General features: G+C 40.3%; 1 protein-coding gene across 1 annotated transcript in view; it reads left to right on the forward strand.

Annotated features, from left to right (window-relative positions):
- Positions 1 to 14686, forward strand: part of LOC126473949 (WD repeat-containing protein 3) — a 122660-nt gene that overhangs the window by 65759 nt on the left and 42215 nt on the right. Inside the window, exon 10 of the mRNA XM_050101311.1 lies at positions 8392 to 8610. Coding sequence (XP_049957268.1) covers positions 8392 to 8610 — 219 coding nt within the window. The remainder of the gene's footprint in view (positions 1 to 8391; positions 8611 to 14686) is intronic.

Genomic DNA, 14686 nt, shown 5'->3' on the forward strand with positions numbered 1-14686 from the left:
TACTAAGACGTAAATTTTTGCGTGACTTTAACTGAAAAATTCAAAACATTTATGGAACCTGATAGAAGAATTCATTAAATACCATAATTGTTTCAAAATTTTACAGTATGAAGTAACTGACTAGATGACAGTATTTTCAAAAGGTGGACATAAGTCCCTTCTCCCTCCGCCTCCTTGAGATTGCAAGGGTTTAATATGTATGATGGCTTTGAAGGCAGTAAAATATCTAAGGGGCATTATTCACAGAATTACTCTTTCCTGCCGTACAGGCAAATGTGTGTTAGCAACAATCTGCTCAAAATTTATGTATTGTGTTGAAAGTAAAAGACAGCAGTGAACCATTGGTGACGTAATATCGTGCAGGAATACAGTTCATTGCGAGGGAATTACGTGCAGAGAATGCAAATAATGTAATGTCCAGGATTTGGTTCAAATTTCAGAATAGTTAGTAATGCATTGTGTGAGTAATAATCTGATTGATTGATCGAGTGTTACATTTAAGAATGTATAATTAGTGATCAAGTTGGTCTTAGTAAAGAAAGAGGAAAATTAACTGATAAATATAAATGGAGAAACTCCAAGAAGAGAGAAAAAATATTAAATTTCTTACTTACTAAGGTGCACCCTTTCCAGTGAATTCCAAAGGCTTTACATGACTTCTGTATTCATCATCATCGTCGTGAGGGATTTAAAGCAGAGTCAATGCCTGACAGAAATAATTAGAGTGAAATCTTGTTGTCATGCTTTTGAAAGGACCACAGGTTTTGAACGTCATAAGTGGAAAGCTACCTAATTTGGGAATGATTTGATTTTTTCGTCAGTGAAAATGTGAAATTACGGGTCGCGTACTTGGGTTGGTATGGGATCTTACAGTGCCACACTTCCTGACATGCTATAGCAATAAATTATCATTCAAAATGCACCTTCAAGGTCACATTTGGAATGTCAGACTCAGAAATTCTCAAAATTAATTGTTAATGTACAGAAGGCGAAAGTCTGTTAAATACGGCAACATTGGCTAAATACAACATATTGGACATGTACACTTCTGCCATTAGCCAGATGGAAGGCAGGAAAGTCATGTGACATGATACTGCACCGTTGAGCATCAAAAATACACATGTAATGGAAAAAAATAAAAACACACAAAAATTGCAATTTTTATTACACTTCTCAAAACAAACTAACATCGTTTAGTTGGTGTCTCTTTACTGCCAGTAACTGAATAGGGGTTGTTTCAATAAACCGTTAGTATATTGTGCATCTTGTTAGCGTAACTACACTATAGCGCGATAACATACAATGCATTTTCACAAATGTATGAAAAATGCGTGTTATTGATTGTTTTTTTGTCCTAATTTTAATGTTCAATGGTCCATCTTGATTATCTTCGTCGACCTCAAAACATAAAACTTAACAGTGTCCGTTGCTTCAATATATTTTAAATTTTTGGAAAGGTTCCAGTTCATCCTCGTCTTCACTTTCCTTTTGTTTCTCAGCAATTTGTTCCTTCAACCCTTGATCAATTGTTGTGGACCGACAGACAGCAACACCTATTTCACGATCAATATATTAATAAAAGCTAACACAGTCAGTGTTTTCTCCTTGCCCCATTCTTTACTGCCATTGTTCAGCTGCAGTTATTTTATTTTCTAGTGTGATGTCCTCTGTAAGTACTGGTACCTGGTGAAAGTTAGCCTTCTTGAAGTGGTTTGAAACTTTGCTTTCTTGCAGGGAATCCCAGGCACTTATAAAATGCGCAGTGCCCAAGATCATAATCTTTCTCATAGCAGAATGAAAACAAGCCTGCTTCATCTGTACCAGTATCTTCCTGTATTTTTGTTTCAGGCATTTTATAACGCCTTGGTCAGGTGGATGAAGGTGACTTGTACAATTGGGAGAGGAAAACACTACATTTATATTACATATATATGATGTTTCTTGGGGATGCGCTGTACGTTGGTCAATAAGCAGGATGATTTTCCTACTCCTAATGCCCAGTCTTACATCCTAGACACACAAAAATTTTACAAATATAGTTTTTCTTACCCATACACTTGCCTTAGATGTAAACTGATAAGCCAGAACATTATGTCCACCAACCGACTATCGATATAAACATTTCCAGGCGATAGCTAATCAGACACATGCGTGGTGCATGTACTATCAGTCAGTGTGTTGTCCATGTATAGAATGGGGAAGACGCACGATCTATCTGAGTTTGATCGAGGGGAGATTGGGATGCCTGGAGGCTCTGCATGAGTATTTTGGAAACTGCACAACTTGTCAAGTATTCAAGGAGTGCAGTGGTGAGTGTCTTCGATACGTAGTGAAACCCAGGTGTCCAGAAGTTTGGGGGTTGGGCGGCCACCCCACGTTACAGGTGTCAGACGTCATAGGCTGGGCAGGCTGGTAAAGCAGGACAGGTGGCGAACTGTGGCAGAATTAACTTCAGACTTTAATGCTGGGCAGGGTACAGGTGTTTCTGAACACACAGTGCACCTAACACTCTTAACGATAGGCCTCTGCAGCCAATAACCCATGTATGTGCCAATATTAACACCAAAACATTGGCAACTATGAATGAAGTAGGCATGTCTGTGACCATCGTCACTGGACATTGGTGCAGTTATGCTCTGGCAAACTCATGTGTGCATCCATGGGTCCAGTGGAGATCGTGCAAGGCACCATGATGGCGAAGGAGTAACATACACAAGTACCACTTATTGCAGACCACATATACCCCTTCATGATGATGATGGTTCCCAATTGCAGTGCAATTTTTCAACAGGGTAATGCAGCATGTCACAAGGCCTGAAGTGTGATGGAATGGTTCGAGGAACGCAGTGGCAAGTTCCAGTTCATGTGCTGGCCCCCCAACTTGACAGATCTGAACTCAATCGAACACATCGGGGATGTTATTGAATGTGGAGTCAGAGACCATTTTCCCATACTCCCCCCCCCCCCCCCCCCTCCCCCCGAAGTTACGGGAATTAGGCGACTTGTGTGTGCAGACGTGGTGCTAACTCCTTCCAGTGACCTACCAAGGCCTCATTACTTCCATGCCATAATGTGTTGGGCCAGAGGTGGACATACCAGCTATTAAGTAGATGGTATTCTGGCTGAGCAGTGTATACTGACATGGAAATGTATGCACATTTTTGAAACATCATGGAGTCTCCCTTTCCAAATATTAGTAGCACAAACGTTTCTGTTCCATGTATGTTACGACATAATAAAACAGTTAGTCCCTACTAAATTTTTCACCATGGCATTTTTCTCTTCTGAGCTCAAGAGTTTTGTCAGTCAGAAGGAAAAGGTAAACCCATTTCACCTGCATTACAAACATCAGTGGGACTGTACTTTCTATGACTAATGGAAGAGTATTTTTCCATGACTGAACTGTGCTAATGTTCATGCTTCCAGCCTTACCTCGAATACATTTATACACTAAATTATGCCTGTTCCTGAACCTTTGATCCAACCATTGGATGCTTTGAAATCTGCAAGTCCCAACTTTTGTGCTAAATATATTCTGCAGCACAAGCCACTGTACCATAAATTGGAATGTTCAAAGCATGAGCTTGTTTTATTCACTTAAATAGCAAATTTTCCAGTTCAGGAAACTGACTGTCACACACTTGCTTTTGTTTATCACAATGAAAACAATCAATTATTTACAGAATAATTTAAATGGACAGATAAAAAAAAAATCTACTCACCAAGCGGCAGCAGGAGAACACATTTCCAAGCCGGTGGCTCCTTCTTCTGGTAGAAGAGTTGAAGGGGAAGGAATAGGGGTGAAGGAAAAGGATGGGAGAGGTTTAGGAAAATGGGTACAGTTTATAAAAGTCACCCAGAACCTCAGGTCATGGGGAGACTTACCAGATGGGATGAGAAAGAAGGACTGACTGTTGGGGACTGCACGGGATGAGATTTGAAAAGGTAAGAGCTTAAAGGTAATATGGAAGACCGAGATCACTAAAAACATCAGCACAAGTTAATAAGGGTGAAAAGCTAAGTGCATTGTATGTAACAGAGATAGGAGGGGGGGATAGCGAAAAATAGACAGGTCAAGAAATGACAGATGTAGAAAACTAAAATGGAGTGAAAAAAGTAGTAGTTACTGTGAAGAAATGCTGAGACGAAAGGAAATAACAGAAATTAAGACCAGTTGGGTGGTGAGAACCAAGGACATGGTGTATCGCTAGTTCCCACCTGTGTAGTTCTGAGAAACTGGTATCCGGGGGAAGAATGCGGATGACGCATGTGTTGAAACAGGCACCGAGTTCATGACTGTCATGTTGTGGAGGATGCTATGCAACAGGATATCGTGTGTTGGGTATACACCCTCTGCCTATGCCCATTCATCCTGACTGATAACTGGGTTGTAGTCATGCCAATGTAAAAGTCAGAAAGTGTTTACATAACATCTGGTATATGACACGTATTGTTTCACGGGTGGCCCTCCCATTGATAGTATATTTTTTGCCAGTCACAGGGCTGCTACAGGTGGTAGGAGGGCGCATAGGGCAAGCTGAACTTTTCCCTAGCCAATGCCCACCTGATTCCAAACCTATGACTTCCATCTTCATGCTTACCAATGATTACTTCACATTACAGGAGCAGACATACAAACAGATTAGGAGTACAGCCATGGGAATCAGGGTGGCTCCTTCCTATGCCAACCTTTTCATGGGTCACTTCGAGGGGGCGTTCCTGGGATCTATAAGACTTCAGCCACTGGTTTGGTTTAGATACATTGATGACATCTTTGCAGTATGGACTCGCAGTGAAGCTGACCTGTTAAAATTCCTGTAATCTCTAAATACCTTCTCCCAATTAAGTTTCACATGGTCCTATTCCAAATCCCATGCCAGTTTCCTTGATGTTGATCTCTTCCTCGCCAAAGGCCAGCTATGCACTTCAGTCCACATTTAATTAACAAACAGCTGTACTCACATTTTGACAGTTGCCATCCTTTCCATGTCAAACATTCCCTCCCATACAGCCTTGGTATTTGAGGCAAACATATTTGTTCAGGTGCAGACTACTCTTTAAATCAATACACCACCATTCTCACCTCAGCCTCCACTGGACGTAATTACCCCAACAGTAGATTTCACGGGTCATCACATCCAATCCTGGTACTGCTGATCCCTCCAAAAACATTGTTGAAGCACACCACTTGTCACTCAGATTATACTGATCTTGAACGTATTAATCAGCAACTTCGACAAGGCCATGATTTCCTAAAATCATACCCTGAAATGAGATCCATTCTGTCTGAGATTTTGCCCACTACATCTAGAATAGTTTTTCTTCGCCCACCCAATCTCTGCAATATTCTTGTCAAGCCCTATGAGTCTTCTGCACCCATCTCCCTTCCCTGTGGCTCCTACCCCTGTGACCGTTCCCCCTACAAGACTTCCTATTCCAGCCCTGTAACAAGCAAAACATATACTATCAAAGGGAGTGCCACATGTGAAATGACATGTAATATACCAGCTGTTAAGTAAACACTGTTCTGCCTTTTACATTGGCATGACTACCACCCAGTTATCAATCAGGTTGAATGGGCGTAGGCAGAGGGTGTATAACAGCAACACACTATACCCTGTTGCAGAGCATGTTCTACAACATGACGAGCATGACCTCGGTACCACATGCGCCATCTGGATTCTTCCTCCAGACACCAGTTTCGCGGAACTCTGTAAATGGGAACTAACGTTACAACATGTCCTCGGTTGTCGCCATCCACCTGGCATCAATTCCTTCCATCTCAGCATTTCTTCACAGTAACTACTCCTTTCTTCACTCCATTATAGTTTTCTACATCTGTCATTTCCTGACCTGTCTATTTTTCACCATCCCCCCTCCCACCTCTGTAACAAACAATGCATTTAGCATTTCGCCCTTATTAACTAGTGTGCGGTGTTTTAGTAGTAATCTCTGTCTTTCATATTACCCTGTCTTCCAGCTTTATGTTCACACATTTTCAAATTTCATCCAGTGCAGTCCCCAACAATCAGTCTTTCCTTCTCATCCCATCGAACAATTCTCCCCTGACCAAGGGTTCTGGGTGACTTTTGTGAACTGTACCCCTTTTCCTAAACCTCTCCTCAGCCCTCTTCCTTCCCCTTCAACTCTTCTGCCAGAAGAAGGAGTCATTGGCTCTAAAAGCTTATAAAAGTTAAACCTTTGTGTGTGTGTGTGTGTGTGTGTGTGTGTGTGTGTGTGTGTGTGTGGGGGTGTGAGAGAGTGAGCACGTACGTGCTCCTGCTGCCATTTGGTGAGTAGATTTTTTTATCTACTCGTTTTTGTTTGCTGTTTTGCTGTATCCAAACATGCTACTTCAGTTATTTTTTGTTTGTTCACTGTTGTATTTCACGTTGATGGAGGAGTGTTCAGTTTTTATGCAATATCAGCATGCTTCATGTATGAATTTCTGTCCACATCCTCAAAGAAGTTCCACTTCATTTGTAAGCTGTCTCACTGTTTTTTTATCCATGACAAACCGGTATACAGTTTAACACAAAAAACTAATGGACTAAAAAGGAAGTCTCAGAAAAATGCAGACTGAGGGGTAGTCAAATGCTAAACACAAACAAAGGAGACCAGTGACTGAATTTGACTGCTGCAGAGGTCAGAAGTTGTCAGAGCTACTACCAACCTGTACAAACTTCTTCAGCATGTCATTTCGACCATATCAAATGATCTGTATGACCTGCAAAGTTACTGGCACTGAATAGCATTGTCTTCCTGCATATTTCTGCAACACATGGAACCAAACATCCTACCCCCACCACTCTCAGAACTCTCGGTGGCAAAAGTTGCAGTGGCCAAATGGTATCAATACCACCAAATTGTAACATGCTAAGTGGTGAGGGAGAACGTGCAAACAATCAGTTTAACATGTGTTTAATGTAGTTGGGACTGGGACTTCTAAAAATGGCTGTAATATGCAGGAAAACACAGTAGAGAGGGATGTATTTATGAGATTTCACTGTCATTCATCAAAAGCTTGAGATTTTTATCAAAAATAATGTAACTTAGTTAATGAGAAAAATTATTTATGAGCTCCTAACACAAAAAAATTTATCCTCAGAGAAGAAAAGAATGGTAATCAGAGAGTCAAATTCATAATGTGACAAATCTCTGACAACAACTGCCACTAGATATGTAAACATAGGTAACCATGCTACTACCTGATGTTGAGAGACTGATGTGGCTACCTCTCTCTGTCAGGCACTACAAGATGTTAAACCCAATACAAACATTTGCTCCAAACAGAAATGACGTAAGAAGCACATGCCCAAAGCCTCCTCTCCTTTTCTCAAACAGCTAAATATTTGTGTCAATGAAGAATGTACATGTCATTGCTGTTTGCTTCACTTGCAGCAATTTAAGCTGTTCTCTTAGGTTTCTGTCTAACCACAGACTTGGAAATCATCACATATTTGGAAATAAACAGCAACATTTTTATTTTCTTTGTTTTCTAATAAGATGGAAATATAAATAACATCAAATATTGCTGAACATATTTGTATTACATTCATAAGATGGTTCCAGAATGTGCTAATGCTAAGATAAAAGAAAAATGCTAATATGTAGTGGGACACAAACCATTGAACCTTCTTCCTTTAGCACTGTAATCCACGAAGTTACCCATTATGCTATGCTGTAGTCATATGATTTTGGTCTTTGGTCTTGGGTGTCGTAGAGTCTCTTGCAGGCTTATATCCTTTATGTGACATTAACTCACATTTAATAATAAGGGTGATGTGTTTCTTATAAATCTTCAGTGTGCTTTTACCCTGGAACTGCATATTGCAAATCATAAAACAAAATGGCTAAATATGCCAAAATAAATATGACGTCTACCACACTGAGTCACTTCCATTTGAAGTAGATACCTGTTGTGTGTTTAACTTCTTCACAGGCAGCTGATAGCTAATCTTTCCGTTTTGTAGGTAGTTTACACTTCTATAAAAAGACTAGTGTATACCATCCTTTCAGCTCTTCTCCCTCCCCCTCCCATCCTCCCCCCTCCGTGAGTGTGAGTGTGTGTGTGTGTGTGTGTGTGTGTGTGTGTGTGTGTGTGTGTGTGTGTGTGAGCGCACATGCGCGTGCGCGCATGCACACGTGTTCTCTGATAATCATTGATGGAATAATTATATAATAATAATAATGATAATAGTGGAAAGAGTAAATGCAACAACTCGTCATATAGTTGAAGGTTGTAGTAGTTGATAGGTGCGTAAACAAGACTAAACATTGCTAAGTTTTCGGGCAAATTCTCCTTCAAAGCTAATTAGTACAAGAAACACCTATGCATGTATACATATGTGTTTTTCATCCACTAATTTACATACATTTTAAAATTTTCAGCTTGGCTGTGTGACTGGAGGAGACAACACAGTAAAATTTTGGCAGTTTGAATTAGTTGCTGCACCAGATAGTAAGGCCAAAGTGCTTTCATTGCTACACAAGCGAACATTGAAGTTGGATGAGGGTGTTCTGGCTGTGAAAGTGTCACAGAACAATAAATTCTTGGCTGTATCTCTGTTGGATTCAACTGTGAAAATTTTTTTTGCTGACACCTTGAAGGTATGTAGAGTAGTAGTCTATTATTATTTACATAATAGCACCATTGCATCTGGATTGTTCCTACAGAAATGATTTTGCTATGTGGTACACTTGGTTACAATAGCATCTAAGGATACAACTGTGGCTGTGTGTGTTTTGTATCTGTCTGCTACTCAGCATCTTCAGACATATTAAAACTAACCAATTAAAGAACAAGTAATTCTGCATTCAAATAATGTTGAAAGTTTTTCATAAGAAAACATTCTCCATTTGGAGACAGTATGGTGTCAACACTTTAATAAAGGCTGCTTCTTATCTGAGAAGAATGGAAGTTAACAGAACAGGCATTGTGATAAGATGGGAAAGTAGGTTCTTGTCAGGAAATCGCTCTCTGTTGAGTTCCTCTTCTTGAGTAACTTTACGACTGCCTTCAACCGCAATAAAAGAAAAGTAACAAAGATGTAGTTTTTAATCAAGAGTTGCCTTCATTTTATGCGACATATCATTAAAAAGTACAGTAGTACTGCACTGTACTTGTACAATCCTTACCCCTCACTTAGCTTGCATTTGTTATGAATCTCTCACCAAACGCATAGTCCTAAGCAATTGGAAATACCCGCAGGTGACACCTGTATATAAGAAAGGTAAAACAACAGACATGCAAAATTACAAGCCAATATCCTTAACATCAATTTATTGCAAAATTCTTGAACACATTCTGAATTCGAAAATCATAAATTTCCATGAGATTGGAAAGCTTATGTCCACAAATCAGCATGGTTTTAGAAAGCATCACTTGTGTAAAACTCAGCTTACACTTTTATCACATGATGTACAGAAAATTATGGATGAAAGGCAAGAGGCAGATTTCGTATTTCTAGATTTCCAAAAAGCACTTGACACAGTGCCCTACTGCAGACAGTTAACTAATACACAAGCGTATGAAATATGTTCTAAGATATGTAATTGGCTTGAAGTCTTTTTAAGTAATACAACCTAATATTTTGTCCTTGACAGTGCATGTTCATCAGAGACAAAGGTATCATCCGAAGTGCCCCAGGGAACTTGATATGACCACTATTATTTTCTCTACACATAAATGATGTGGCAGACAGGGTGGGCAGCAATCTGCAGTTGTTTTCTGATGATGCTGTATTAGTATAAGGGAAGGTATCGAAATTGAGTGATTGTAGGAGGATGCAAGATGACTTAGACAAAATTCGTGATTGGTATGATGACTGGCAGCTAGCTCTAAATGTAGAAAAATGTAAGTTAACGTGGGCGAGAAGAGAAAACAAACCCATAATGTTAGGATACAGCTGTAGTAGTGTCCTGCACAACCCAGAAACATCGCTTAAATATCTAGCTGTAACATTGCAAAACAATACGAAGCGAATGAGCATGTTATGATTGTGGTTGTTGTTGTGGTCTTCAGTCCAGAGACTGGTTTGATGCAGCTCTCCATGCTACTCTATCCTGTGCAAGCTTCTTCATCTCCCAGTACCTACATCCTTCTGAATCTGTTTAGTGTATTCATCTCTTGGTCTCCCTCTACTATTTTTACCCTCCGTGCTTCCCTCCAATACTAAATTGGTGATCCCTTGATGCCTCAGAACATGTCCGTTCAGCTGCTCTTCCAGGCCCTTTGCTGTCTCTGACAGAGTTACAATGTCATCGGCAAACCTCAAAGTTTTTATTTCTTCTCCGTGGATTTTAATTCCGACTCCGAATTTTTCTTTTGTTTCCTTTACTGCTTGCTCAATATACAGATTGAATAACATCGGGGATAGGCTACAACCCTGTCTCACTCCCTTCGCAACCACTGCTTCCCTTTCATGACCCTCCTGCCATCTGGTTTCTGTACAAATTGTAAATAGCCTTTCGCTCCCTGTATTTTACCCCTGCTACCTTCAGAATTTGATAGAGAGTATTCCAGTCAACATTGTCAAAAGCTTCCTCTAAGTCTACAAATGCTAGAAATGTAAGTTTGCCTTTCCTTAATCTATTTCCTAAGATAAGTCGTAGGGTCAGTATTGCTTCCCGTGTTCCAACATTTCTACGGATTCCAAACTGATCTTCCCCGAGGTCGGCTTCTACCAGTTTTTCCATTCGTCCGTAAAGAATTCGTGTTAGTATTTTGCAGCTGTGGCTTATTAAACTGATAGTTCGGTAATTTTCGCATCTGTCAACACCTACTTTCTTTGGGGTTGGAATTATTATATTCTTCTTGCAGTCTGAGGGTGTTTCGCCTGTCTCATACATCTTGCTCACCAGCTGGTAGACTTTTGTCAGGGCTGGCTCTCCAAAGGCTATCAGTAGTTCTGATGGAATGTTGTCTACTCCTGTGGCCTTTTTTGACTGATGTCTTTCAGTGCTGTGTCAAACTCTTCACGCAGTATCATATCTCCCATTTCATCTTCATCTACATCCTCTTCCATTTCCATAATATTATCCTCAAGAACATCGCCCTTGTATAGACACTCAGGATACTCTTTCCACCTTTCTGCTTTCCCTTCTTTGCTTAGAACTGGTTTTCCATCTGAGCTCTTGATATTCATGCACCTTTTCTCCAAAGGTCTCTTTAATTTTCCTGTAGGCAGTATCTATCGTACCCCTAGTGATATATGCCTCTTCATCCTTACATTTGTCGTCTGGCCATCCATGCTTAGCCATTTTGCCCTTCCTGTCGATCTCATTTTTGAGACGTTTGTATTCCTTTTTGCCTGCTTCATTTACTGCATTTTTGTATTTTCTTCTTTCATCAATTAAATTCAGTATCTTTTATGTTAACCAAGGATTTCTACTAGCCCTCGTCTTTTTACCTACTTTATCCTTTGCTGCCTTCACTATTTCATCTCTCAAAGCTACCCATTCTTGTTCTACTGCATTTCTTTGCCTCATTCTTGTCAATCATTCCCTAATGCTCTCCCTGAAACTTTCTGCAACCTCATGTTCTGTCAGTTTATCCAGGTCCCATCTCCTTAAATTCCCACCTTTTTGCAGTTTCTTCAGTTTTAATCTACAGTTCATAACCAATAGAGTGTGGTCAGAGTCCACATCTCCCACTGGAAATGTCTTACAATTTAAAACCTGGTTCCTAAATCTCTTTCTGACCATTATATAATCTATTTGAGACCTGTCAGTATCTCCAGGCTTCTTCCATGTATACAACCTTCTGGCACGATTCTTGAACCAAGTGTTAGCTATGACTAAGTTGTGCTCTATGCTACATTCTAGCAGGCGGCTTCCTCGTTCATTCCTTATCCTCATTCCATATTCAACAACTACTTTTCCTTCTCTTCCTTTTCCTGCTATCGAATTCCAGTCACCCATAATTATTAAATTTTTGTCTCCCTTCACTATCTGAATAATTTCTTTTGTCTCATCGTACATTTCATCAATCTCATCATCATCTGCGGAGCTAGTTGGCATATAAACTTGTACTACTGTGGTAGGCGTGGGCTTCGTATCTAGCTTGGCCACAATAATGCGTTCACTATGCTGTTTGTAGTAGCTTAACCACATTCCTATTTTTTTATTCATTATTAAACCTACTCCTGCATTACCCCTATTTGATTTTGTATTTATAACCCTGTATTCACCTGATCTAAAGTCTTGTTCCTCCTGCCACCAAATGTCACTGATTCCCACTATATCTAACTTTAACCTATCCATTTCCCTTCTTAAGTTTTCTAACCTACCTGCCTGATTAAGGGATTTGACATTCCATGCTCCGACCCGTAGAATGCCAGTTTTCTTTCTCCTTATGATGACGTCCTCATGAGTTGTCCCCACCCGGAGATCCGAATGGGGGACTATTTTACCTCCAGAATATTTTGCCCACGGGGAAGCTATCATCATTTAACCATACAGTAAAGCTGCATGCCCTTGGGAAAAATTACGGCTTTAGTTTCCCCTTGCTTTCAGCCGTTTGCAGTACCAGCACAGCAAGGCCGTTTTGGTTAGTGTTACAAGGCCAGATCAGTCAATCATCCAAACTGTTGCCCCTGCAACTACTGAAAAGGCTGCTGCCCCTCTTCAGGAACCACACGTTTGTCTGGCCTCTCAACAGATACCCCTCCGTTGTGGTTGCACCTACGGTATGGCTATCTGTATCACTGAGGTATGCAAGCTTCCACACCAATGGCAAGGTCCATGGTTCATTGGGAGGAAGGTGGGGGGGGGGGGGCTGACATTGTGGTTAGAAAGGCAAATGGTCAACTTCAGTTTATCAGGAGAATTTTAAGAATGTATGGTTCATCTGTAAAGGAGACTGCATGTAGGACGCTAGTGTGACCCCTTCTTGAGTACTGCTCAAGTGTTTGGGATCCACACTAGGACAGATTAAAGGAAGTCATCGAGGCAGTTCAGAGGTGGGCTGCCAAATTTGTTACTGGTAGGTTCGAAGAGTACCCAAGTAACACTGTGGAGATGCTTCAGGAATTTGAATGGGAATCCCTAGATGAAACACAATGTTCTTTTTGAGGAACACTATTGAGAAAATATACAGAACTGGCATTTGAAACTGGCTGTTGAACAACTGTACTACTGCCAACATGAATTTTGTGTAAGGATCCTGAAGGTGAGATAAGAGAAATTAAGGCTCATACAGAGGCATATAGACAGTCTTTCCCTTGCTCTGTTTGTGAGTGGAACAGTAAAGGAAATGACGGGTAGTGGTACACAGTACCCTACACCATGCACTGTATGGTGGCTTGCAGAATATGTATGTAGGTGTAGATGTAGACCTCAACTGAAGACAGTTGATTGAATGAGAAGAGTAAATTTTCCTTGTGTATCCATTTCTTGACTGTCAACTCCAGCAAGTAGATAAGTTAAGTTATGCAGAGAATCTGCAAGGTATTCTAATACAGGACAGTCAAATTCACCTTTGTGTTACATTTTAATAACATCATGATTGCACTGAAGGGTAAACTGTGATATGTTTCTGAACAGGTCTTGAAGAGAGGAAGTGGATTACCAAATAAAAAATTTATGGTGTTATTTAAAAAAACACATTGCTGTTGATATCTTCATAGTAAACAAAGTTTCAAGAAGGGCAATCATACTGGTTAATGTCACCGTGGTAGATGAACGATATTTGCTTTATACCTTTTTATTTTCCTTCTAGACAAAAAGTTCATTTTGAGGGTCCAGATAAATGTGACTTCCTTTGTGGTGTGGAAACTAGTGCTTGTACTGTATATTTGAATCTGGAAGCCAAAATTGTCTTCAGTACAACAGGCGTTTGACAATGCCCACATTTCCTTTTGTCATGAAAAGTTGCATATAATGTAAAGCACCACTCACGATCTAAAGAGGTTCATCACATGGAGGTACGTGTACAGAGATGGTGATATTACAACCATAACAATGCCAGAGAATTCCACTTTCAGAGATATTTCATTATGTACATGTATGTGACAGTAGAAATTGACAAATTGCTAATGTTACATTACTTACTATTTACATTGAAAGAGAACTGATTAAAATTAAGATAAACAAATAAAGCAGTCAGTTATAAACTGTTACTGCAGTGATATTACGTAAATATTATGGTATACATTGGAACAAAAGTAAGTGATAAGGGCCAGATGTACATAAATAAATGTTACAACTATGGACATATTATGGCATACATAAGATGGAGATCTCACTGTACCCTCTGACACAATGGATATAGACTGCTCAGGCAAAATGTCGGTGGCAGCAGGTGACCCTGAGGTGTAAACTGCCTCATTCAATGTTCCCTGTCCTCCCAGTCTCACGATGACATCATCCTCCAGTGGAATTGTGGCAGTTTTTTCCACCGCCTGGCTGAGCTACGGCAACTGTTAAGCTTTACACCTGCTTTCTGCAGTGCCCTCCAGGAAACCTGGTTCCGGGCAATGCGGACCCCTGTCCTCTGCGGCTATAAGGGATATTACAGGAACCGTAGTGACTATAATCGAGTGTCAGGTGGAATTTGCGTTTGTGTCCTAAACTCAGTCTGTAGTGAACCTGTGCCCCTTCAAACCCCTCTTGAAGCTGTGGCTGTCAGAATAAGAATGACACAGGAAATAACTGTCTGCAACATATATCTTCCTCCAGATGGTGC

Source organism: Schistocerca serialis, chromosome 4 (genome assembly GCF_023864345.2).
Source record: "Schistocerca serialis cubense isolate TAMUIC-IGC-003099 chromosome 4, iqSchSeri2.2, whole genome shotgun sequence".
Classification (NCBI taxonomy): Eukaryota; Metazoa; Arthropoda; class Insecta; order Orthoptera; family Acrididae; genus Schistocerca; species Schistocerca serialis.